This window comes from Pongo pygmaeus, chromosome 2 (assembly GCF_028885625.2).
Source record: "Pongo pygmaeus isolate AG05252 chromosome 2, NHGRI_mPonPyg2-v2.0_pri, whole genome shotgun sequence".
Taxonomy (NCBI): Eukaryota; Metazoa; Chordata; class Mammalia; order Primates; family Hominidae; genus Pongo; species Pongo pygmaeus.
In genome coordinates this window covers 73323358-73348125 of record NC_085930.1, presented here as the reverse complement: position 1 = coordinate 73348125, position 24768 = coordinate 73323358, and the positions used below count along the sequence as shown (strand labels likewise).

Here is a 24768-nt window from a genome sequence, read left to right as displayed (position 1 = left end):
CTGGTCCCCATACTACCAATTTCGAGAGATAATAACTGTTAACCATTTGGAGTATGTCCTTCCAGATTTTTTTCCTATGTCATTTTAACTGCAAGATAGCTCCAGTATCTTGGGATCAGCCAGTGTCTCGTTAATGTAGTGTTTGATTAAAGTTTACCCTTCCCATCCGAGAGATTATCTCACAAGGACCACCTTGAATTTCAGATTGGCACCTCTCCTGTGAAGGAGGATAAGGAAGCATTTGCCATAGTTCCAGTTTCTCCTGCTGAAGTTCGGGACCTGGACTTTGCCAATGATGCCAGCAAGGTGCTGGGCTCCATTGCTGGGAAGCTAGAGAAAGGCACCATCACCCAGAATGAAAGGAGGTGAGCACTCCCGCGTGCTCAGCACATCGGCCCTCCCCCACTGAGAGTTTCTGACATCCATGGGGTGGAGTGAAAGAATGGTAACTCTGAACAGCTGAACATGGGGTAGCAGGCCTTGGCATTTATGGGTGGCTTCAATTTGTAACTTTTAAGAAATAGTACTTTTGCATTCATTTTTTGAGTCTCTAAAGTTATGAAGATCAGGCGCAGTGGCTCACACCTGTAATCCCAGTACTTTGGGAGGCTGAGGTGTGTGGATTACTTGAGGTCAGGAGTTCGAGACCAGCCTGCCTAACATGGGGAAACCCCATCTCTACTAAAAATACAAAAATTAGCCAGGCATGGTGACGGATGCCTGTAATCCCAGCTCCGCAGGAAGCTGAGGCAGAAGAATTGCTTGAACCCAGGAGGCAGAGGTTATAGTGAGCCAAGATCATACCACTGCACTTCAGCCTGCGTGACAAAGTGAGACTCCATCTCAAAATAATAATGATAATCAAGTGATGAAGACCTCTCTCTCTCTTTCTGTCTCTAAGTTGGTCTTTAGAACCACATTACTAAATGTCAGGGAATGAGGTTACTCTGAGATAAAATTTTGTGTCTGATATTTCATAAAGGTGATCATCCTTTTGTGGACAATGATATGTTTTGTGTCTTTCACTCTCTTTGGTACTTGGCTTCTGTTGTCAGTTTCAAAGAAATTGGAAAGAGTGGGTCTGCCCCTGTTTAACTGGCTCATTAGTCCAGAAGGCTTCCAAGACAAAGCTTCCAGCCTGCTGAACACTGAGCACATCTGTCTCTAATAGCTTCTTTCCTCCTAAGGTCTGTAACCAAGCTGCTAGAAGATTTGGTTTACTTCGTCACTGGCGGAACTAATTCTGGTCAAGATGTTCTTGAAGTTGTCTTCTCCAAGCCCAACAGAGAACGGCAGAAACTGATGAGAGAACAGAATATTCTCAAGCAGGTTGGTGAGATGTGGCATACTGGGGATTTGGCTTTATGAGAAATCAGTGGGATGGTCAGGAGTGGTAGCTCATGCCTGTAATCCCAGCACTTTGGGAAGCCGAGGTGGGAGGATCCCCTTGAGCCCAGGAAATGGAGGTTGCAGTGAGCCAAGATCACGTCGCTGCCCTCCAGCCTGGGTGACAGAGAGAGATCCTGTCTCAAAAGAGAAAGAAAAAGAGAAATCAATGGGATCCTTGAGGGATATTGGTGATTCCCACCTCAAAGGCTTGATGAATTGATTTTTCAATAGACTATTTTCTAGAGCAGTTTTAGGTTCTCAGCAAGATTGTGCAAAAAGTCCGGAGAGTTCCCATATCTCCTCTTGTCCTCACACACTTGGTCTCCCCCACTATCGACATCCTACATCACAGTGAGACATTTGTGACAATTTGGTGAATCAACATTGATACATCATTATCACTTGAAGTCCATAGTTTACATTAGGGTTCACTCTTGGCATTTTATTTTCTATGGGTTTTGATAAATGTATGATGCTGTTTAGCCACCATTAAAATATCATACAGAATAGTTTCACTGCCCTGAAATCATCTGTGCTCCTCCTATTTGTCTGTCCTTCCTGCTAACCCTTCACAGCCATGAATGTTTTTACTGCATCCATTGTTTTCCCTTTACAGAATGTGATATGGTTGGAATCAAACAGTATGTACCCTTTTCAGATGGGCAAATTTCACTTAGTGATATACATCTAAGGTTCTTCAGTGTCTGTCCATGGCTTGATAGTTCAGTTCAATTGATTTTTACTGTACTTGTTGGATATCAATCATGTGAGAGTTTACCTGTTAGGAACCTCAAGAAACATTCAGTTGACAACTTTATTTTCCTCAAAAATAATGTAAAGTGCAATGTGACCTTAAGGTTATTTCATACATTTGGGAGATTTGGCATATTCTATAAACTCAGAAGGCCTATATAGGCTCTTATAGAGGGCCCTATAAGTCACCACAAAATCTTTCCGTAAAGAATGAGTAGTGGTTGACAGGAAATACCTAGATGATATCGTTGGATGTAAATGTAAATAAACTGGTATAAAGACAAATTAGAGGCAGTAAAGTGACAAATCCAGAGTAGATTAAATGCACAGAGATGCATACCATGTCGTTCTATAACCCAACTGGAGATTAGCCCACAAGCTTGCCACGGGAATTCCTGGCCACCAAAGCTAAAAGAGAAACATATTAGTTACAAGTCCCACTGGTCCCCATGGAACATGGGATTTGAGATAATTTTTTCATGTTGATCTATGATAAACAGAATTTATTAACAATCCATCTTGTTTCAACAAGAATTTCCAGTTCAAGAGTAAATGTCCAGCTGTTGTTTCATGTGATGATTCTCAAATTAGACCTCTGGCTTAATGCCCATGCTCATTTGTACAATAGTAATTCCTGAGAGGCAAAAAATAACTGACTCACTGGCAGGAGCCTTCATTGATTACTTGTGCTGGGCACTAGTGCGACTTAAAATTATCATCCATTTTCATCCTTACTACACCTCTGTGATATAGGCATTATTCTTTCCATTTTGCTGGTAAGGAAATGGGGGTTTACTTTGACTGTAATCTGTACTGCTAGGGAGTAATAAAGGTTGGTGTTTCTACCTAGAATCTGCCGATTCCATTGTCTGTGTTCTTAAACACTTTGCTCTAAACACTGTGCTGTTAGGTATATGAGGACCAGTGAAGTCCAGGTGGACTTAATTCAGCGAGTCCCCCCTATCAGTTGATGGGCTGAATGCATTGTTCAGGTTATGGATGTGTTTGGATAGAGAAACTTTCTGACGTAATCCAGCCACCCTTGAGCTTTCATTACTTCCAAACAGAGGGTTAGCTTTGAAGCCCTGAGTGATTGCCATTTTTACTTTTCATTTTCACAAACAGATCTTCAAGTTGTTACAAGCCCCATTCACAGACTGCGGCGATGGCCCAATGCTTCGGCTGGAAGAGCTCGGGGACCAGCGGCACGCTCCTTTCAGACACATCTGCCGGCTCTGCTACAGGGTGCTGAGACACTCGCAGCAAGACTACAGGAAGAACCAGGTTTGGATTAAGCATTGATGGGATGTGGTCGTCAGTTTCCTCCCTGAAGTTTATGTACTTTCCTCATGAGTTTTTAGTGTCACATATCTATTTATAGAATGGATAGAGACTAGTTCAGTGTTAAGCTTGCTCTTGGGAAGGAAACATAAGCCCAGGAAGAATATTATTACCAAATCATTAAGAAACATACTGGAGAATTCTCTTCTGCAGACACCTTTCTATGAGATTTCTGGTTTTGGAGTTGGTTTTACATTTATAGAATTTTTTTATGGCGTATTCCTTAGGGCTTAGGGGTGAAATGATGCCATGTGTTTATATTAAAGATATAGTGGAGTCTTTTCTTCCTGCCACCTTTAAAATCCTGCATCTCTTTCTAGAAACGATCTTTATTTTGTTTCTGGTTCATGTTTTATGACATTCGAAGTCATTGTTTATAGATGTATCTTATACATAGTTATATTTTACATATTACACATAGTATATGTGTATTTATATACACACACAATGTATAGTCTCCTATGAAATAAATGTTCTAACCTCTTTGTGGGCTCCAAACAACCTTCAGATTCTAAGGAAACCTGAGAACTATATTGCTACATCATTGGTTCTTAATTGGGGGTAATTTTGCCCCCAAAGAATATTTGGCAACATCTGGAGACCCTTTCGAGTTTTATAACTTCATGGTGCTACTGGCATCTGGTGAGGGGAGGCTAGGGATGCTCTCAAACACCCAGCAGTGCCAAGGACAGCCCCACACAACAAGGAATTATCCTGCCTAAAATGTCAGTAGTGCTGAGGTTTAGAAAATTTGTGCCACATGGAGTACCGTAGGCATACAAAATGATGCTTATTATAACCTTGACTCTTAACACTTTATGTGAACTGTCCCTGCCTTTTGGTGCAAAAGGCTTTTGTTTTTAAGGTTTTGACTGCCACTATACTGGACTTTTAGACTTTTTTCTTTGTAGTTAAAGGTTTTTGTCATGTCATCATAAAGATAGTGTTGATCTTGAATAGTGCTTTTTTTGAAGTGTAACAAGCTGTGATTGCTTTAAATCCACCTTCAGTGCATTGATACTGTAATCCAATAGCCAGAGAGATTTTATTCTGTTCCTCTCTCCCATCTTCAGATGAGGATACATCTGGGTCTGTGGGGTGTGTCAAGACACTTTGCTTGTACATGAGGAAACAAACTAGTTCCTCTTGGAATTGCTGGATTAGACATCTTTGCTTAGTTGTTTTCGGATCCTTTATCAGTTGGCAGATGATGAGTTCCTAAACAATGCCTCCTTATAGAATATAGGCTGAAAAACATGGCCTGTTTTCATTAAGTTAATCCTAAATAGTTTCTGGGATTTAGGAATTAATGGGAAAAAAATTAAAGCAAGTTTCAAGGGCCACTTGAATTTTGAGCAAGCAGTCTATCTTGGCCAGGGAAGCATCTTTGAGTAGAAACAAACACGTATTTGTAAGAGATTTCCTTGAGTTCACAAATATTTCTATGGAATGTGATATCTGATCCCAAAAGAGAGAAACCAGAGATGTAGTCATGAGTTCCATGCATATGATGGATTTTCTTAGGTATTTATTCCTGACCTTCTTATGCTACTCATTGACTTTAAAAAAGTATTTTTACCACAAATAAAGGAAATGAAACAGGGTAACATTGTTCCGGATATCCAGGTAGGCTTTATCTGTGTTTATTTAGCAGCACAGATCATTGGGGGCACAGTTAAGTCCTCTTGATTTAGGAATATGTTTAGAGGTGAAAACCAGCTTTGGACCTTTTTGAAAAATAAATCACTAGATTAAAATTTATACTGTGCACTTAATAAAATATCCACATGTAAATAGAGGCTGTTTTGCTTAATTACATTTGTGTGGCAGGCTTAGTAAAATAAAGAATGTGAAGGAGTTTGCAGCTGTTGCCCTAGGACAGAAAGTTGTAGAAAGACCCTCCCTTATACTGTAATTTCTCTTAGGAGCAGTAGTTCTCGTCAGGAAACACTGCTTTCTTTATTCTATGCTTAACCATATTGTCATTTATCCTTCCTGCTGACATCTCTTTTCTCTCCCTATAAAGGAGTATATAGCCAAGCAGTTTGGCTTCATGCAGAAGCAGATTGGCTATGATGTGTTGGCTGAAGACACTATCACTGCCCTGCTCCACAATAATCGGAAACTCCTGGAAAAACACATTACCGCGGCAGAGATTGACACATTTGTCAGCCTGGTGCGAAAGAACAGGGAGCCCAGGTGAGGCAGGAGTGGGGTCAATGCAGGATGGTGTTTGTGCCTTTAAGATGCAGGGACTTAGCTGGTGCTTTTTGCTTGTGCTGCTAGTGACAAGTTTTGATTAGTTAGGTCTGGAGAGGCTTTTTGATGAGTAGTGGCAAGAACATGGTGTTAAAATGAGACCTGGGGGGTGCATTCCTAGCTCCAATGTGTACCACCTGGATGAGCTTGGGTTTTTTCCTGAACTTTAATTTCTTCATCTGCTAGATGGGTAGTTATGAAAATTAAATGAGAATAAATGCATGTGACATGCATGGCACTTAGTAGATGCAGAGTAAATGACAATTGTTGGCCATTCATTCACTTTTTAAAAAATGTTCTTAATTTTAATTTTTAATTTTTGTGGGTACATAGTAGGTATATATATTTATGGGGTACATGAGATGTTTTGATATAGGCATGCAATGTGTAATAATCACATTGTAAAGAATGGGGTATCCATCCCCTTAAACATTTGTGTTACAAAGAATTCACTTCTATTCTTTTAGTTATTTTAAAATGTGCAATTAAATTATTGACTGTAATTACCCCATTTACCTACAAACAGTAGGTCTTATTCGTTCTGTAATTACCCCATTTACCTACAAACAGTAGGTCTTATTCGTTCTTTCTATTTTTTTTGTACCTGTTAACCATCCCCACCTCTCCCCTGCCTTCCTACTATCCTTCCCAGCCTCTGGTAACCATCCTTCTACTCTCTATATCTATGAGTTCAATTGTTTTGATGTTTAGATCCCACAAATAAGTGAGAAGATGCAATGTTTGTCTTTGTCTTTCTGTGGTTGGCTTATTTCACTTAGCATTATGACCTCCAGTTCCATCCATGTTGTTGCAAATGACTGGATCTCACTCTTTACATTTACTTTTTTTTTTTTTTTTGAGATGGAGTCTCGCTCTGTCACCCAGGCTGGAGTGCAGTGGCGAGATCTCTGCTCACTGCAACCTCTGCCTACCGGGTTCAAGCAATTCTTCTGCCTCAGGCTCCCCAGTAGCTGGGACTACAGGCATGTGCCACCACACCCGGCTAATTTTTGTGTTTTTAGTAGAGATGGGGTTTCACCATATTGGCCAGGCTGGTCTTGAACTCCTGACCTCGTGATCTGCCCACCTTGGCCTCCCAAAGTGCTGGGATTACAAGTGTTAGCCACCGTGCTCGGCCTCATTCACTTTTTAGCATGTCTTGCTTATCAGTTAAACACTCCCCTTCCTTAGTATAATCAGTAAGAGTCTTGCAAGTTCTGTTGTTGCTTGAGCATTTTTATTATAGATTAGTGAATTCTATTGATGGTATCTCATTCACACAGATCTGCTCCTCTTTCATACACCCTCTCCCTATTTCTTTCCCCTTCTCTTGTCCTTCTAATTAAGACCCACATTTTCAGTTGAAGCGGGAATTAATTTACAGTGTGGGTGTCACAAATGATTACAATGGAGTGTGGACACAGTTCCTGTAAAAACACCTACTACCACCCATGAAAATAACCTGCATTTCTGGAGCCTGCTCAAGGGCCAGGTAGTGAGCAATGGAAGCACTTCCATTAATTATCTTATTTAATCCTCAGGACAGCCCTCAGAAGTGACACATTATCTTTTTCTGTAGATAAGCATCAACTAAAGCACAGTGAAATTAGTAATTTCCCCATGTTAACACTCCATAGCAGAACTCCACTAATAAGATCCTAACCGGGCTTCCAACACATTGGAGAGGGGCATTGCCTCTCACCACTGTGGTTCCCCTGTGTCTCCACCACACCTTCCTTATGTGAGCTTCTTTCTGGTCTTGTTCCTTCTTCTCATCTTTGCCTCATCACCTCTTCTTGACCACAGCCCCTACTGTCTTTCCTTCTTGTTTCCTCTTCCTTCTTTCTGGCATGTGAGTTTCTGGTGATGCCATAAACATTGGCATAGAGACCTAGAATGCTGCTGACATGTCTTGGTAAAGGTATGTTGGACCTGTGCACTTAAGGAAGAGTTGGGCTCCAGGAGCCTAACCTCTGCTCTATCTACAGAAGATGTTTTGTTTCTGTTTCCGTTTAGATTCTTAGATTACCTCTCCGACCTTTGTGTCTCCATGAACAAATCGATTCCAGTGACCCAGGAACTAATATGTAAAGCTGTGCTGAATCCCACCAACGCTGACATCCTGATTGAGACCAAGTGAGTGGGGAGCCGGGGTTTAGACGGAAAACGTGTGGTTCATTCAGTGTTGGTGCTCATGAGGAATAAAACCTAGCTCTATTGTTTTTTGAGTTGATCTAAAGTCAGCGTGGCTGGCATTTGATCTTCTTATTGGAAAAGTCTTAATTAGGAGAATTACTGAATTTGATTTTGGTGTCGCCTCCTCTGCATAGTGGTGTCACTTACTTTGCATACAAGTTTAAAAGTCATGTAAACTCACTGGGGAGCATTTTACACAGCTACATTTTAAAAGTTTAAAACTCTTTGTAAGTGTGACCATCAATTTAAAATTTCAAATGACATAATTAATATTTAGTGTTAAGATTAAGTCAGTGTTGGGAGGAGTTTTAAATTATTACTGTTCAGAACGTGTTTATTGGTCTGCGGAATTTTTGTTAACAGTAGTAATTCATTTTTGGCAAAGGAGCAGTTTTCCTGAGAAGTACAGTGCCAGTAATATGGACAACATTTTAAAAAATATATACTAAATCATGTCCTGAGCTAGTGATACTTCGTTGATTCACATGTATAACTCAGTTTTGGGCTTGGGCTAATGCAGGGTTTTTCAGTTTAGGTATTTTCACATTTTGGGCTTGGTAATTCTTTGTTGTGGGGCTGTCCTAGGCACTGTAAAATGTTCAGCAGCATCACCCACTTAGATGCCAGTAGCACCTCTCCATTTCGGTTGTGACAACCAAAAACCTGTCCAGAGACATTGCCTAGTGTCCATTGGGGGCAGCAGCACCACAGTCGAGAACCACTGGGTTACGGTATATGAGGATGTAAATGTCAGGCTCTCTGCGGCTCTGCCCTTGGGGGAAATACAAAACAAAAAGTGTCTTTCCATGTGTCTTTATGCTGAAAGTAAAGCTAGATCTCAAAGTATTTAAAAAAATAGTAACTTTTCCCTCCTCCTCTTGTTTTCTAGGTTGGTTCTTTCTCGTTTTGAATTTGAAGGTGTTTCTTCCACTGGAGAGAACGCTCTGGAGGCAGGCGAAGATGAGGAAGAGGTGTGGCTGTTTTGGAGGGACAGCAACAAAGAGATTCGCAGCAAGAGTGTGAGGGAGTTGGCGCAAGACGCTAAAGAAGGGCAGAAGGAGGACCGAGACGTTCTCAGCTACTACAGGTGCATGGGACACATGTGGGGCTCAGATTGGGGTGCCCCAAAACAGTGGCACTTAGGAATTTGTTGCTCGTTTGTTGATTACTTCAAGGAATCACAAGGTGTCATCTTGTAAGATTGTCTAGAAAAAAGCCAGATGTGTATTTTAGAAGTTTAGAGTGTAAGGTTTCAGTCAATTGACATCTGGATGTGGCTGCTTCCTAGAAAGGATGAGTGCTCGCGTCAGTCCCTGGTGACAGTTTATGCTTAAGCAGCATGGCCCGTAGATATGGTGGTAGGTACGTAAGAGGCAGGCTGTGGGGTCAAATCCCGACCTCTCCACTTACCAGTTTTTTGACATTGGCCAAGTTTGATTTTATGCTCTAATTTCTTTATCTGCAAAATAAAGGTGATAGTGCCAATCTCACCAAATGTTTATAGACAGAGCCAGAAGACGTGTATGTGTATACACATATACCTACATATTCATCCACGTATCTTTCTATAACTACACAAATATATAATAAAAATCATGTACTTACACTAGTACTTCCAATTCCATTCCAGCACCATGGGGTTTCTTCTAGCCTTCATCTTTTCCATTTCATGACTCCCTCCAGCTGCCATGATTCCCTATATGTTTACCTGCCTGCCCGTTTCCCTGTGTGTACCTGTCTCACCTCTGCCAGCCACCTCCTCGGTCCCCAGTGTCTCCTTGGCTGCAGCTCTAAGACCTGCCAGTCCTGCCACCTGAAGGGAAGGGAAGGGGAAGAAAGAAGGGAAGTGAACCAATTAATACTTTTAAAAGAAAAGGAAAGGGAAGATAAAGCAAGGCTTTTATTATTTTTTAATAAAATAAATTAAACTGCAGATAAAATGCCTTTTCTTGCCTCCTGTATTCTGTTCTCTTTCATTCGTGTGTGATGTATGCATCCTATCCACATTCTCTGTGTGCTACATTTGTATGCGTCTATAAATCATATGTAGTATTTTATCTCTACTTAAAATTTTATATAAATGGTACTGTACTCCAAATAACGTTCTAAAACTTACCTTATTTATTCAATACGGGTACTGAAGCCATGTTGAATATATCTGTGTTAATAGAGATTGATCCATTTCTTTAATTTGGACTGCTGGATGATATTCTGTTTTATTGATTTATCACATTTTCATCACTGTTTGATATTTGGTCACATGCCACAGTTCTTCATGTCAGGAAACATCTTCATTCAAATTTTTCTGAGTATATGTATGAATTTCCGTTCCACACTGGGAGGTGGGCTTGGAGGATATTCATATTTTAAGCTTTACTAAGCAATTCTAAATTGGATGTTTCAATGTACACACCCACCAGTTGTAGATGACAACCTTTGTTTCTTCATGTCTTTGTTAACCTTGAATATCATGATGCTTTTTAATTTTTGGTAATTTTATAAGTGTGAAATAGAATCATGTCTACACTTGCATTTCCCTGACATCTAATGAGGCTGAGAATGTCTTCAAATCATGATTATTAGAAATACATAGAGTTTTTAATTCAGAAGGCAGTATTTGTTAGTTTGAAAGCCTATGGCTTTCTTGTTATTTCACATTTCAAGTATGTTTACTCTTCCAATGTTTGATGAATCTTCTCCCAAGTGAATGAGAAAGAGTGCCTTAATTGGTCAGGTTCCAGTTAACAACATTCACTTGCAATTGGATGAAGATGAAAAGTGAGGAGCCTCCTACTTTTGTAAATGAAATGTGTTTTTACATGTGTAGGAATTAGAGTGACTTACATGATATAAGATCTTCAAAATGTTATAAAATTTCTAATTAGGCTTAATATGTGTGATATCTTGAACATTTCCTACATGGTCTTTACTGTATAAAACACAGCTGAAGGGATAGAAATAGACAACCATCTTAGGCCTTAGCATTCCCCCCATTTATTTTAAAAAGTAAACATTAAGGACCTAATGGAATTAGGTCGTCACATAATTGCTCCAACACAGCTGGATAGACATGTGTTCCTGTTGGCTGTCAACCCACACTCTACTGCACAGCTTGAACAGTTCTTTTATCTGCTTGGTACCAAAGCCAAAATCCTGGTGTACAAGAGCAATTTAGGGGTGTTGATGTATGAGTTTAGTTCGCCAAATGTCACTCCCATGACAGTCAGGGCTGCCCAGATGACCCTGCATTCATCCTGAATGATTTCTGGAGCGTGAGCTGTGTGCCCTTGTTCCTTCCTCTAGATATCAGCTGAACCTCTTTGCGAGGATGTGTCTGGACCGCCAATACCTGGCCATCAACGAAATCTCAGGCCAGCTGGATGTCGATCTCATTCTCCGCTGCATGTCTGACGAGAACCTGCCCTATGACCTCAGGGCGTCCTTCTGTCGCCTCATGCTTCACATGCATGTGGACCGAGATCCCCAGGAACAAGTCACCCCCGTGAAATATGCCCGCCTCTGGTCGGAGATTCCCTCGGAGATCGCCATTGACGAGTGAGCCTGGCACCTGAAAACCTCGCTTTACATTATTCTGCGCGGCAGTAGATAGCCCCATATGGTCTCATTAAATCTTAGAAGAAAGATGAAATGTTGGTTTTTTCTTTAAGCTTAAAATAAAATTAAGTGGATGGCAAATATTTTTTTTCCTCAAGAATGTAAAAGATGGCATGATTATGTTTTTGGTTTTTTTTTTTTTTTTGAGATGGAGTCTCACTCTGTCGCCCAGGCTGGAGTGCAGTGGCACCATCTCGGCTCACTACAAGCTCTGCCTCCCGGGTTCATGCCATTCTCCTTCCTCAGCCTCCCAAGTAGCTGGGACTACAGATGCCCGCCACCACGCCCGGCTAATTTTTTCTATTTTTAGTAGAGACGGGGTTTCACCGTGTTAGCTAGGATGGTATCGATCTCCTGACCTTGTGAGCCGCCCGCCTCGGCCTCCCCAAGTGCTGGGATTACAGGCGTGAGCCACTGCGCCCGGCCCCAATTATACTTTTTATATCTCATTTATCTCCTCTTTCATTCTGCAAATATTTAAGTGTGTACTATGTGCCAAGCTCAAGAAATATATCAGTGAACAAACTAGAAAACAATCTCTATGCTAGTTGGTGGAAGACAGACAATAGGCAAGATAAACGACTCAAATATGTAGTTGGTAATATGTGCTAAGGAGGGAAAAAATAAAGTAGGGTCAAGGGATACCAAGGGTTAGGGGATGTTGACTTTTGAAGCTGAGTGACCCAGGAAGACCTCTCTGGGAATAACTTGAAATTTTGTTTCCTTTCTTTCTCCTTTCTTTTCAGCTATGATAGTAGTGGAGCTTCCAAAGATGAAATTAAGGAGAGATTTGCCCAGACCATGGAGTTTGTGGAGGAGTATTTAAGAGATGTGGTTTGTCAGAGGTTCCCTTTCTCTGATAAGGAGAAGAATAAGCTTACGTTTGAGGTAACTCATGATGAAATCTTCTATGTGTATTATCTGCCTCTCAGTGGTCATTTTTCTATGGGGCAAACAGAAAATATTTGAGTAGGTTGTGATTTTGGTCATGATGCTCTGGTTTTGAAATGGAAAGGAATTCAGCTTGATTTTGTTCCAGAATAAAATAAAACGGATACCAGTCACATGGCTTAATAGTAGTTATGGTCTTAAAAGAAATATACAAGGTGACTTGAACCACATAAAATGATAGAACATCACTTTGTGTTAAAACTGACAAGAGAGAAACACTGTGCTTGCAATCTGCCATAGTTTAATCATTTGCAGAACATAAATCCTTGTTACTTCTGAGTTAACAACGTTTCTGAGACTGCTTTTGTCTTTTAAGAGCTGTATTTCTGAGGATTGCAGAGTGTTATTATCTATGTCCTTGTTGGGAGTAACTCTGCTTGCCTGGTGTTAATATTATCCTTGGGAAGCTGTGTAGAGAAAATGATGAGGTCTTTTTTTTTTTAATTAGTCATCAGAGCAGATCAGTAGCTTTCCATTTCTTATTTTTCCTCCTTATGAAACAAAATGAAATTTTATCAGAAAGTGCAAGGAAAATACATGCCTTCTCTTACCATAAGGAAGGTCCAAGTCTGTCATTTCTAAACTGGTCAATATCAAATGGAATTGAAGGGGATGCAGTTTATGTAATACCATCTTCTTTTATTTTAATACAATAGGTTGTAAATTTAGCTAGGAATCTCATATACTTTGGTTTCTACAACTTCTCTGACCTTCTACGATTAACTAAGATCCTTCTGGCCATATTGGACTGTGTGCATGTGACGACAATCTTCCCCATTAGCAAGATGGCGAAAGGAGAAGAGAATAAAGGTAACAATGATGTGGAGAAGCTGAAGAGTGAGTATCTGAGGGTGCCCATACATCTGAGAGATGCCCTCCCAGCCTTTCCTGTTATGCTTATGTCGTACCCTATGTGTGATGCCACATCCTTTCTTTGTTCATTCCTTCCCAACTTTTCATCGTGAACATTTTCATATACTGTGTAAAGAAAAGCTGAAAGAACAGTACGATGGAGTCCCATGTACCCATGACTTTGAGTCAACAGTTATTCACATTTTGCTGAATTTTATTTTGTATTTATGTGTATTTATGTGTATTTTATTTTGTATTTATGTATTTATGTATGAGTCATGTGTATATTTTGTTGAACAATTTGAAAGTTACTTAACACTTTGAATGTTTATATAACAAATACATGTCCTATCATTGTTCTTGACATTCATGAAGCCCTTGATAATAATATTTGTTTAGGATGTAAGAAAATCCAGGCTTTTTTCTTGGTAGCTATTTCCACTTTGTGAGTAGGACAATCTGCCTTTGCATGTTTATTTCTTCCTTGTTTTAGGGTCAGAGTAGGCAGATATTGGTATCATGTATCAATTGTCGTTAACTGGTCTTCTGCAGCTAGAACAGAAAAAAATACATTGACTTATCTCTATTTGCTAGGTCTTGTGCTAAGTCATATTGCATTGTACCATTTAGTTCTTTTGTTGAGCTCCTTTATTTCCATTTTGTAGATGAGGAGACTGAGGCTTAGAGGTAATATGATGCACCTGAGGTCAAGCAGCATCAGGATTTGTGCCTTGTTAACTTTATATACCTAGTTCTGTGCTCATGACAAGCACATAGTTGATGATCAATAAAATTTGGGCAGGGCATGGTGATTCATACCTGTAATACTAGCATTTTGGGAGGCTGCAGCAGGAGGATTGCTTGAGGCCAGGAGTTCGAGACCAGCCTGGGCAATATAGAGAGAATCTATCTCTACCAAAAAAAAAAAAAAAATTAGCAGGGTGTAGTGATGCATGCCTGTAGTCCTAGCTACTCGAGACGTTGAGACAGGAAGATTGCTTGAGCCCAGAAGTTTGAGGCCGCAGGGAACCATCATTGTGTTACTGCACTCCAGCCTAGGTGATAGAGCAAGATCCTGTCTCTAAAGAAAATTAAAAAGAATAAAATTTTATGGGCAAGTTAGTGCACAGAAATGCCCCTCTGGGGATTTTGAAGCCCATGATCTTTCTATTGCTCTCAGAAGCCCAGATTTTTGATGTGCATTTACCTTTCCAGGTTTCCAAGGTCCTGAGATTATGTTGGAATAGGGATATGTTAAATAATTTGTCTCAAAGAGCCCCTGCCCCTTGACAGATGCCTCCGAGCATTCTCTAGAGACATTGTGAGCGTGGTCTGTCCTGGCCTTTCCTAGGCAGTAACGTGATGAGATCTATTCATGGCGTGGGAGAGCTGATGACCCAGGTGGTGCTCCGGGGAGGAGGCTTTTTGCCCATGACTCCCATGGCTGCTGCCCCTGAAGGCAATGTGAAGCAGGCAGAGCCTGAGAAGGAGGACATCATGGTCATGGACACCAAGCTGAAGATCATTGAGATACTCCAGGTATCCACCAGCTGGAGCTGGGGTAGGGAGGGTATGTCACAGGGGCGCCATTCAGATCCAGTTCCCTCTGTTCTGATGGAGCCCAAGGCTTTCTGGGAAGAAAATGGGGGCAAATTCTTAGCTCATCCCTCCGTGTCATTTATGAGCTGGCTCCTCTTAATCCCTTTACTGCTTTCTCCTACCCTCACAACATGGCCTTGTCCCTCCAGCCATGTCAAGACTTGCCATTGTTATCTTAGCTTTCCATGATCATTGGCCTCCATGCCAACCCTCTGCCTAGAATTCACTTACCTGTGTGTCTCCATATAGCTGCATCTCTGCTTATTGATCATAACTAGGTTCAGGGTTCCATCAACTTTGCAAAGCCTTCCTCCCTTCTTCCCTTTTTCATTCAATCAACAAATATTTATTAAGACCAACTCTGTGCCAACTCCCCTTAAGCACTGGGAGGGTCCAGCAATGAAAAAAATAAATGAAATTCCTGCTTCTCTAGAACTTAGATTTTGATAGAGGGGCATGGGCATGTATTAAGAATAAGTGCTAAGAGATGTTAAAAAGTAAAGGAGGGTCAGGATGGTTTGGAGACACTGAGGACAGGGAGTTGGGGATATTGTGTTTGATGAGGTTACCAGAGAAGGCCTCTCCAGTACAGTGACGTGATTACACACCTGAATGAAGTGAGGAGATAGCCACGCAGATATCTTGGGAAAGGGTATCTGAGGCAGAGGGAACAGCAAATGCAAAGACCCCATGGTGAGGAGGGCATATTTGGGAACAGGTGGGGTTCAAGAGGGAATGGGAGAAGATCAAGTCGGGGAGTAAATATATGTAACTTCTTGGACAGATTGCCTGTAAAGATGCCCAGAGAAGTGGGGACATGGGCAGAGAGCGATTGTTGGTAACAAGGTTTGTTTTTGTTGTAATATTTTTTAAGTGGGTAGATTATAACAAGCTTGTATGGTGAATAGGAATGATCACGTATACAGGGAGAACTTGTTGCTGTTTGGGGAGAGAATAATTGTAAGAGCAAAGTCCTTCTGTAGGCAAGTGCAGGTGGAATCTAGTATATAGGGAAGGCTTGGTGGTAGGCATGAAACCCTCCCAAGCCTCTCTACAGCTTTGAACCCCACCCGACAACCTGCGCTTCCCTCTTTCTGTGCCATGTAGGTAACTTTTATTCATCAACAAAATCATCTGCTCCTTAATGGAAAGAATTATGTTAGCACCTTCTTTTTTTATCCCATGTTGCCTGATCTCAACCCCAACAGATGTAGTAGAAATTTATAAATGTTTAAGATCTGGGGATTTTATTTTTTAGTCTGAAATCACCCTTTACCAGTGCTTTGAAAGTTTTGATGGGTTGTCTCAAAGTCATGTAATTAGGACAATAAAGACAGCTTAAGTAGAGGAGAAACCTTATTGAATTTATGCCTGACCAACAGTAGAGAAAGATTCCTTTTTTAAAACTTTATTTTTAATAAATTTTATTTTTAATTTTATTTTCGATTTTTTTTGTCAAGACAAAATATACATATAAAATTTGCAGGCCATGGCCCATGTGTTCCAAAGTGGTGTCTTGGATGTTTATCAGAAACGACACAGTGCAAAACTTGGTCACATCTTGAGGTCCACTCACTGTGGTGACCTAAGAAGGACTGGTCGATTGAGTCACTCTTTCCACGGGTACTTATTGACTCCCTACCATGTGCACTGTGAGGAATGCAAAAATGATTTGAACAGGGGCTCCATCCACAAGGGGTTTATAGTCTGATGGGAGAATAAGGTATGATGAAGCTGTGTGGATGTGGAAATAAAACCACCAGAAAGTTCTCCTGAGATGGGAGTCCAGGGGTGGGGGTCATGTGACTCCACATGGTACAGATCAGAGAAGGGTTGATGGAGGAGGTAGGGTTTCATCTGAGCCTTTAAGGTGGATGGGCTTTGTACGTGGAGAAACAAGGGCCCGTTCTCAGGCGGATGGAGCAGGCTGAAGCTGAGTACCATGGGACGCAGGTCAGTGGGCAGTTCTCCCTGAGCAGAGACATAGAGTGTGCTGAGGGGAAGTTGTCAGAAGTGAGGTTGGAAAGGAGGACCAAGCCACACTCCACAGAGCTTTGGGTGTCTAAAGTGCTAAGGCTTATTCTCTGTTGAGCCTTTGAAAGTCTTCAAGCAGGAGGTTAACATAAGAACAAGTGGTTAGGAGGCTGATTTGGTAAATTTGGTTCTGTAAATGGAACAGGCAGGAGATAACGAGGCCTTGAGCAGGGAGAAACCGCAGTAGGGGAGAACTCTGTGAGAAGCAGTAAATGGAGAACCACCAGGACTTAGTCTCTGATTAGATGTGTGTCCAGGAAGGAGACGCTGATGATCAGGCAACTGACTAAGGTGGAGGAAACCCAGACAGAAAGTAGATGAAGGCAAGACTGACAGTGTTAGTGTGTTAGGGCTCTCCAGAGAAACAGAACCAATAGGATACATGCAGATAGACAAGAGGGGGTTTATTATGGGAATTGGCTTCACGAAGTTATGGAGGCCGAGAAGTCCCCCAGTCTGCCACAGCAAGCTGTGTCCCAGGAAAGCCAGTGGTGTGATTCAGCCTGAGTCCCAAGGCTGAGAACCAGGGGAGCTGAAGGTGTAACTCTCAGTCTGAGGCCAAAAGCCGGAGAACCTGGAGCTCTGATGGGCAGGAGAAGATGAGTGTCCCAGCTCTAGAACAGGTGGATTCGGTCTTCCTCCACCTGTTTGCTCTATCCAGGCCCTCCGTGGATTGGATGGTGCCCACTCACACTGGGTGAGAGCGGATCTTCTTTACTCAGCTCACTGATTCAAATGCCAGTCCATTCTGGAAACCCCCTCATAGATGTACCCGGAAATAAAGTTGTACAAGCTATCTAGGTGTCCTTGAAGCCAGTCAAGTTGGCATATAAAATTAACCATCACGGTTACTTTCGTGCAACACTGAGTTTGAGGCCCTGGGAAGATAGCAAATGGGATGTCCAACAGTCAGTAGGACACATACACTGAGAGCATGGAGGCAGGCCAGAGACCTGTCTCCCTCTGGCAGAGGTGATGGCCGTTGGACTGGGAAAAGTTGCTGGGAGGGCTAAGCAGAGACAAGGGGAGAATGGAAGGAAGAACGTGAGTGAGATCCCTACATGATATCAGCTGCTCAATCTTTCTTTTTGGTTCTAGCAGCAATCCTGGGAAAAGTGACCCTGTGTTGGAATAGAGGGTGAGGGAATACAGGAGGCAAAAGAAGAGGGTGTCCAAGGGTTTGTACCCAAACCAGGGGAAACAACCAGAAACAGGAAATAGGAACCAAGCTAATTTTCCATAGTAAAAACAAATTTTTTTTTGTTAATTCTCTTAAATCCAAAGCAGGCAACTTCACTCTTCTCAGTGTTAGGCCCAGAGTTGACATTCAGTACTTACTAAAATGGAGTCTTGTTTTATAGACTCCATTTATGGAGCCAGGAGTGAGTGATTTAGTGTTCCAATTGTTAAATTAATTGCCAGGATGCTGAAGTTTACACTAGAGGCTAAGGTGCTATGGGCAGACTTCGTATGCCCCATGGAAGTCTGCTGTTGTTAAAATGACTGTTGAAATCTAAGCCAAATACTTGGCTCACTTAGTGCTTAAGGTAATTGATGCAGCTGATACCAGGCCCCGCCAGTGTGTGGTGGCTTGGCTGAGTCAAGGTGGTATGTTAATGTAACCAATCTGTTTCCATTTCCACTTGAATCTTTAGTTTATTTTGAATGTGAGGTTGGATTATAGGATCTCCTGCCTCCTGTGTATATTTAAGCGAGAGTTTGATGAAAGCAATTCCCAGACTTCAGAAACATCCTCCGGAAACAGCAGCCAAGAAGGGCCAAGTAATGTACCAGGTTAGTGATTCAGAATGGAATTTCAGTCATAGAATGGGACCTGGCTCTAAGGAAAATGGGGAGAGCAAACAGTATCTTCTAGAAAAAGGGTAAAAATGGTTTTGAGGATTATTGTGCCAGGGCATCATCCTGGCACTTACTCTTTTTGAGCAAGGGAATAATTGATAGAGCCCAGATTCCTTCTGGGTTGGATCTTGTTTCCTTCCATCTTGGAGTGTCTTAGTCATGAGACAGTTGAGGTTTCCAGCATTGTGGTTACCCACCTCCCCAGCAAAAATACCAAAATAAAAACAATAACAAAAAACTCTCCAGGAGACTTCTTGTCCACTAGCAGCTTTTACTCATGTTGGAAGTTTTTCCCTGCCCAGGAACTAGTGGTGAAGGGAGAGGGTAGGAGTAGAAATAATCCCATCTACCAAGCCCAAGCTTCCATGAGTGAGATCATCGCTATCCTTTACCAGGGGACCACGCAGTGAGGGAGGAAGGGGCAGGAATGTGGAATATGTGGGTAATGTCATCTGAGTTAGTCACTCTGCATAGCTTTGCAGTATAATGTTCTGGGAGATTTGGGGTTAACTCAACAGCTTTATGCTGCAAAACTTATGGATGAGTTCACCAGCAGCATGTTTGCAGAACTTCCTGCATCTGAAGTGATATGTTCTAACTTTTCAGGTGCTCTTGACTTTGAACACATTGAAGAACAAGCAGAAGGCATCTTTGGAGGAAGGAAAGTATATTTTCAGTTACTGTTTTGTAGGTGGTTCTGCAGTTGGGAAGGCTGCTCTTCCAGAGCTCTCAGAGGCCTTCCCTTTATTATGTTAGTAAATATTTAGTCTCTGGGCTTAGGTTGTTTTGGTGCTATCTTTGGAACTGTTAGTACTCAAGTCAGAGTTAACTCAGTTGGCTTGATTGGGAGGAGAGAGAGAGAGAGAAAGTATGTGTATGTGTGTGTGTGTGTGTGTGTGTCCCACCTAGGACAGAAAGGATTTAAGGAGATTTCTCAAAATACCTACATTACAAGATTATTTTTACATAGTGAGGAAATGCAATCAAAAGAAAGAATAGAAAGAGAGAGGGGCTCAAAACAGAGTGAAGTTAGTAAGGTCATGTCCTGCTGCTGCTGCTGGGCTGCAATTTTATCCCTGAGCTCCTTACAGGCTATGCAACAAAGAAAGCAAAGTCTTGTTCTTTCATGGTTCCTAATATTAATGTATGAACCCCTTTAAAAAAAAACCGCACTGGTCAATTTTGACTTAAGACATTATTATAATTATGGAACTCTTATACCTCCAAGTATAAAATTTGGTATAAACATCATATGCACGTAGTTCTTATAATTAGCACACTTGGTTTGATTATTGCTTTATAACATATTACTCCAAAAAACTTAAGGATTCAAACAACCACCATTTTATTAATACCTCTTACAGCCCTGTGGCTTGATTAAGCTGGATGGTTCTTCTGCTGGTGGTCACTGTTGTGTCTGTCATACTGTAGTGAGGTGGTAACTGGGGCTGGCACCTCCAAGTTGCATTATTCACATTTCTGGCACTATAGCAGAGATGCCTGCAAGGCCAGGACTTCTTTCTCTCTCTGTCCATGTGGATAGCTTGGGCTTCTTTACAGCATGGTGGCTGACTCAAAAAGCAAATGTTCTAAGAGGACAAGCCAACAGTATGCAAGTGCTAATTGGGCCTCTGCTTGCATTGCATTTCCTAATATCTTATTGTTCAAGCAATCCCATGGCCAAGCTCAGTGTCAGTGTGGGAGGGGACTACATAAGGGTTTGAATACTCTGTTGGGGCCCACCAGTGTTAATAGTCTACCTCAATGCTTCATATAAAACCTGTGAAATTTGAATTAGCAACATTATGTACTATGATGGAAGATGTTTTTCTGAAACTTAAACAAGGTATTGTGAGTTTAGCATAATACAGGTTCCATGTGCTGTGTGATCACTCAGCTCTCCCGCCATTTTCCTCATATTGAACAACATTGAAACCTTCACACCTTTTTGGAATACATAGCGTGAATACAGTATTTATAAGTCCTCTCTGTGCTTTTCTTATTAGCCAGCAACCATGAAGTTTCCACCGTTTGTCATTCATTTGACTCTAAACCCAATATAGGTGCAGACCCAATAATTGACTGGCAGTGCTCAGTTATGGAGTAGTCTGCCATTTGATCTAGAATATGCTTATTAATATTTAAATATAGTCAGGCATTGTGGTGCATACCTATAGTCCCAGCTACTCAGCATGCTAAGGCAGGAGGATCATTTGAGCATAGAGGTTTGAATTCAGCCTGGGCAACATAGCAAGACCTCATCTCTAAAAACTAAATACATAAACTAATAACTTAGGAGAAACACATCCTCTTGCAGTTCTCAGACCACAGACGAAACCCAGCAGAAGAACACCCTATGTAGATGTTGAGAATCTAATGCTAGTCTTCTCACTTTGGGAGGGAAGTGACTTTGGCTTAAAATTTGACTTACCTTTTAATATGACATCTTACTTGTCCCCTCACCTCACAATATAGTTGAATATGAAGCAAGGCTGTATTGTTAAAGGAGCTAATAAAAAGTGAAATTGCATGTCTGGAGATGATAGTACTAGAAATGTAACTAGGTTAGGTGCATCTGGGCCCAAGGTGCGTGAGAGGAGGCATTTGTGATTCATTTGGCCTTTCCCCCACCTTGTGCTCCTTTAGTGAGGAGAATACCCCACTGGACTTGGATGATCACGGCGGCAGAACCTTTCTCCGTGTCTTGCTCCACTTGACGATGCATGACTACCCACCCCTGGTGTCAGGGGCCCTGCAGCTCCTCTTCCGGCACTTCAGCCAGAGGCAGGAGGTGCTCCAGGCCTTCAAACAGGTAGCTCAGGTCACCCACGTATGTGTTGTCTGTCCAAGAAGCTGTTGTGTGCACCTAACGGATTGCGTTCATTAAGGTTCAACTGCTGGTTACCAGCCAAGATGTGGACAACTACAAACAGATCAAGCAAGACTTGGATCAACTGAGGTCCATCGTGGAAAAGTCAGAGCTTTGGGTGTACAAAGGGCAGGGCCCCGATGAGACCATGGATGGTGCATCTGGAGAAAATGAACATAAGAAAACGGAGGTGAGTGAAACACAAGTTATGCTGCCAAAGTAGATGGATGGGCTTCTCGAAACTAGTGAGCATCCTCTTCTGGTTTTAGGTATAAATGTGATAGGATTTATTTTCAAGAGATCTGCTTGTTAAGTCACTAAGATCACAGCTGTTTGCCTAGGAAATAAGCTATGAATCAAAGTTTAGCCATGTCTCCTGTGCAGCCTTGGACCGTGTAGAAGAGACTTTGATGTTGAGTGAATTAGCACCAGGTTTCCCTTACAGACCCATTTGGGAATTGACCTGTTCTCTAGGCATGGCCCAGCCCACGATCCCTTCCCAAGGAAACCCATAGCAAGTAGGTAGATGACTGGGGCATAAGCCCAGCATAACTATTGGAAAACAGTATAGAACTCCCTTTCCTTCATAAAGGTTGATGCTAACTGTAACAAACTGACAGTAGCCCAAGAGTTGTACAGATCACACTTGTGTTCACTTTGGTTTCTAGGAGGGAAATAACAAGCCACAAAAGCATGAAAGCACCAGCAGCTACAACTACAGAGTGGTCAAAGAGGTAAGCTCCTCCCCCACCACCATTTTTCCCTTCTTTATGAATTCTCTAAGGAGCTTCAGTTTGTGATAGTCAAGTTGAAGGTATACACATTTAAGCTTTTTTCTTCATGAGGTTTAACAGGAAGAAAGTAGAGCTCAGAGGTTAAGCTCATGGGTTTTGGCATCAGATCTGGGCTCCACACCCAGCTCTTCTACTTATTATGTGTGTCCTCAGCTTCTTCCTCACCTTTTATAGGTGCAGCCTTTTGTAGGCACCACATATTTCTGAAGCTTTACAATTGAAGGAAGGTCTAATTGAGAAAACTGTCAGGGAGTCATCTAAGTGCCTGGCACACAGTGTCCCCACTGAGAGCTGTAGTTCTTTAGAAACCTTTGTGTACACTGGTTCAAAGTTGGGAGGCTGGGAGCTTTGTGTGTTTTACCCCAGAACAAACTCTTCCCAGGGTCTTGGCAATTATGCCAGGTCATTCCATTTTAAGCGATATCTCTGAAACTGTCCCACTTGTTGTTGAAGCCATAATCCCCTGCTTATTCTGGAAGACGTGCCCTTAGTCTTATGGATTTGGCTTGATGGAATCAACAGAAATGCCACATACTGAAGGAATTTCGTTTCAGGTTTTTAATGCATTAGAATCCCCTTTGCCTCCCTGCCCACCACGACCCTCTGCGATCTTTCTCCAGCTATAGTTCCTAGTTTTCTGAGACTGATTTCTTTCTTTCTACTAGATTTTGATTCGGCTTAGCAAACTCTGTGTTCAAGAGAGTGCCTCAGTGAGAAAGAGCAGGAAGCAGCAACAGCGTCTGCTCCGGAACATGGGCGCACATGCTGTGGTGCTGGAGCTGCTGCAGATTCCCTATGAGAAGGTGAGCAGGACCTCATGCACAGCAGCTGCTCTCAGGATGGGGCGGATCCCTGGGTTTCCCCAAACTCTTCACATCTGGATATTGTTAGTGAAGAAATGCATCCAGTGTGACTATTGTGACTACAAAGCAATTTCAGATATTGGTATGAAACAGAGCATCTGAAAAATAAAGTAAAATCACCCGTGAATAATCCTCATCCCCAGTTTTAAGATTCTGTAAAGAAAGAGAGTCCATTTATTTTCCATAATCCCAAGACACATTGGATAGAGACACCTTGGTCTGTGTCAGAGCTTAGAGCTATATCTACCCATGGGTTGGTGTGTTTCAATTTCATTTGCAATGTGACTCAAGCAATTTAGGTATCACCAGCTATTAAGTGCATGTAGGAACATGGGATGTGCCCACTTTTGAGGTCCTCACTAAGATGCTGACATCTGCTTAGGTATTTGGATTTATCAGGTGATGCTTTGATCTAGGTCTTCTTTTCTGTTGCTGGAAGTTGTACTTTGCCTCTAATTTTTCACATTAGCATTTGTCATTGATACGTATTTGATTTAGGGAGGTGGGAGCAGGCTGACAGTGCTTTGCATGCATGTAGGCTGACAAGACACTTATGAAATCATTCATTCAAGCCTACAAGACCCACTGGGGTATTTGTGTTGTGCCCACTTGACAGATGAGGAGACTGAGGCTTGGGGAGGTTTAGAGGTGAAAGGCTCAGACTCAGATCTCTTGAGTTGACTATTAACTGCTAGAAAGACTAATTTGCTAGAGAAGAGTCACCTGATGAAGGCTCATTGCTAGGTGCTTGCAGGGTGCCAGGCACTATGCTGAGGCCTTTATACGCATTATTAGCTCATGCCATCCTCAAGACACATGGATGAAATGGGTGGTGCTATCTTTAGCCCCATTTTAGATGAGAGAGCTGCAGCTGGAGAGGTTCAGTAACTTGCATGGATGGCATAGCTATGTAGAGTGAAGCTGGCTCCACTTCACTGTGGATCTGGGGCCTGCTGCCTTCCCTATGCCTGTTGCCTTCTACTCCAGGAAATTTCCTACAAAAGGATCCTCCTCCTCAGTCATGGGGACCATATGAATCGGGCAGGTCAGGCCTTTCAGTAGCTATAAATAAAGTCCAAGCTTAATCCCTGCTGTAGGTATAATACGTAGCTAACTTGTAGTTGATACAGGTGTGCGTGTCATCCAAACTTTGCCTGTCATTTAGACTAGAACCAACAAGCTGATCTACTTCCTTGTGTGTAAGGAATGTGAGGGGATCATTTGCTGACCATAGTGTTGTCTCATAATATCATCAGTTTCCCTAATGAGAGTTATGCCTTCATAGAGCAGGCTTAATCTACAGGTAACCAGATGTGGTTGGAATTGGTGACTCAAAGGAAGAATATCATGTGTGTGTATATCTGTGTGTGTGCATGTGCACGCTTTTGTTTGC

At 41.9% G+C, this 24768-nt stretch overlaps 1 protein-coding gene across 11 annotated transcripts in view; it reads left to right on the top strand.

Moving 5' to 3' along the window:
* The window catches only part of ITPR1 (inositol 1,4,5-trisphosphate receptor type 1), a 363735-nt gene that overhangs the window by 178212 nt on the left and 160755 nt on the right, over nucleotides 1-24768 (top strand). For 6 of the 11 annotated variants that reach the window (XM_054482499.1, XM_054482497.1, XM_054482492.1 and 3 more), the window contains 16 exons: nucleotides 205-365; nucleotides 1188-1329; nucleotides 3268-3426; nucleotides 5510-5682; nucleotides 7759-7878; nucleotides 8828-9025; nucleotides 11242-11493; nucleotides 12300-12441; nucleotides 13161-13314; nucleotides 14708-14895; nucleotides 18645-18783; nucleotides 19456-19510; nucleotides 21496-21661; nucleotides 21738-21908; nucleotides 22387-22452; nucleotides 23178-23315. In XM_054482499.1, coding sequence (XP_054338474.1) covers nucleotides 205-365; nucleotides 1188-1329; nucleotides 3268-3426; nucleotides 5510-5682; nucleotides 7759-7878; nucleotides 8828-9025; nucleotides 11242-11493; nucleotides 12300-12441; nucleotides 13161-13314; nucleotides 14708-14895; nucleotides 18645-18783; nucleotides 19456-19510; nucleotides 21496-21661; nucleotides 21738-21908; nucleotides 22387-22452; nucleotides 23178-23315 — 2424 coding nt within the window. Of the gene's footprint in view, nucleotides 1-204; nucleotides 366-1187; nucleotides 1330-3267; nucleotides 3427-5509; nucleotides 5683-7758; nucleotides 7879-8827; nucleotides 9026-11241; nucleotides 11494-12299; nucleotides 12442-13160; nucleotides 13342-14707; nucleotides 14896-18644; nucleotides 18784-19455; nucleotides 19511-21495; nucleotides 21662-21737; nucleotides 21909-22386; nucleotides 22453-23177; nucleotides 23316-24768 lie in introns of all 11 variants that reach the window. The other 5 variants (XM_054482496.1, XM_054482491.1, XM_054482493.1 and 2 more) reach the window with 1 other exon arrangement.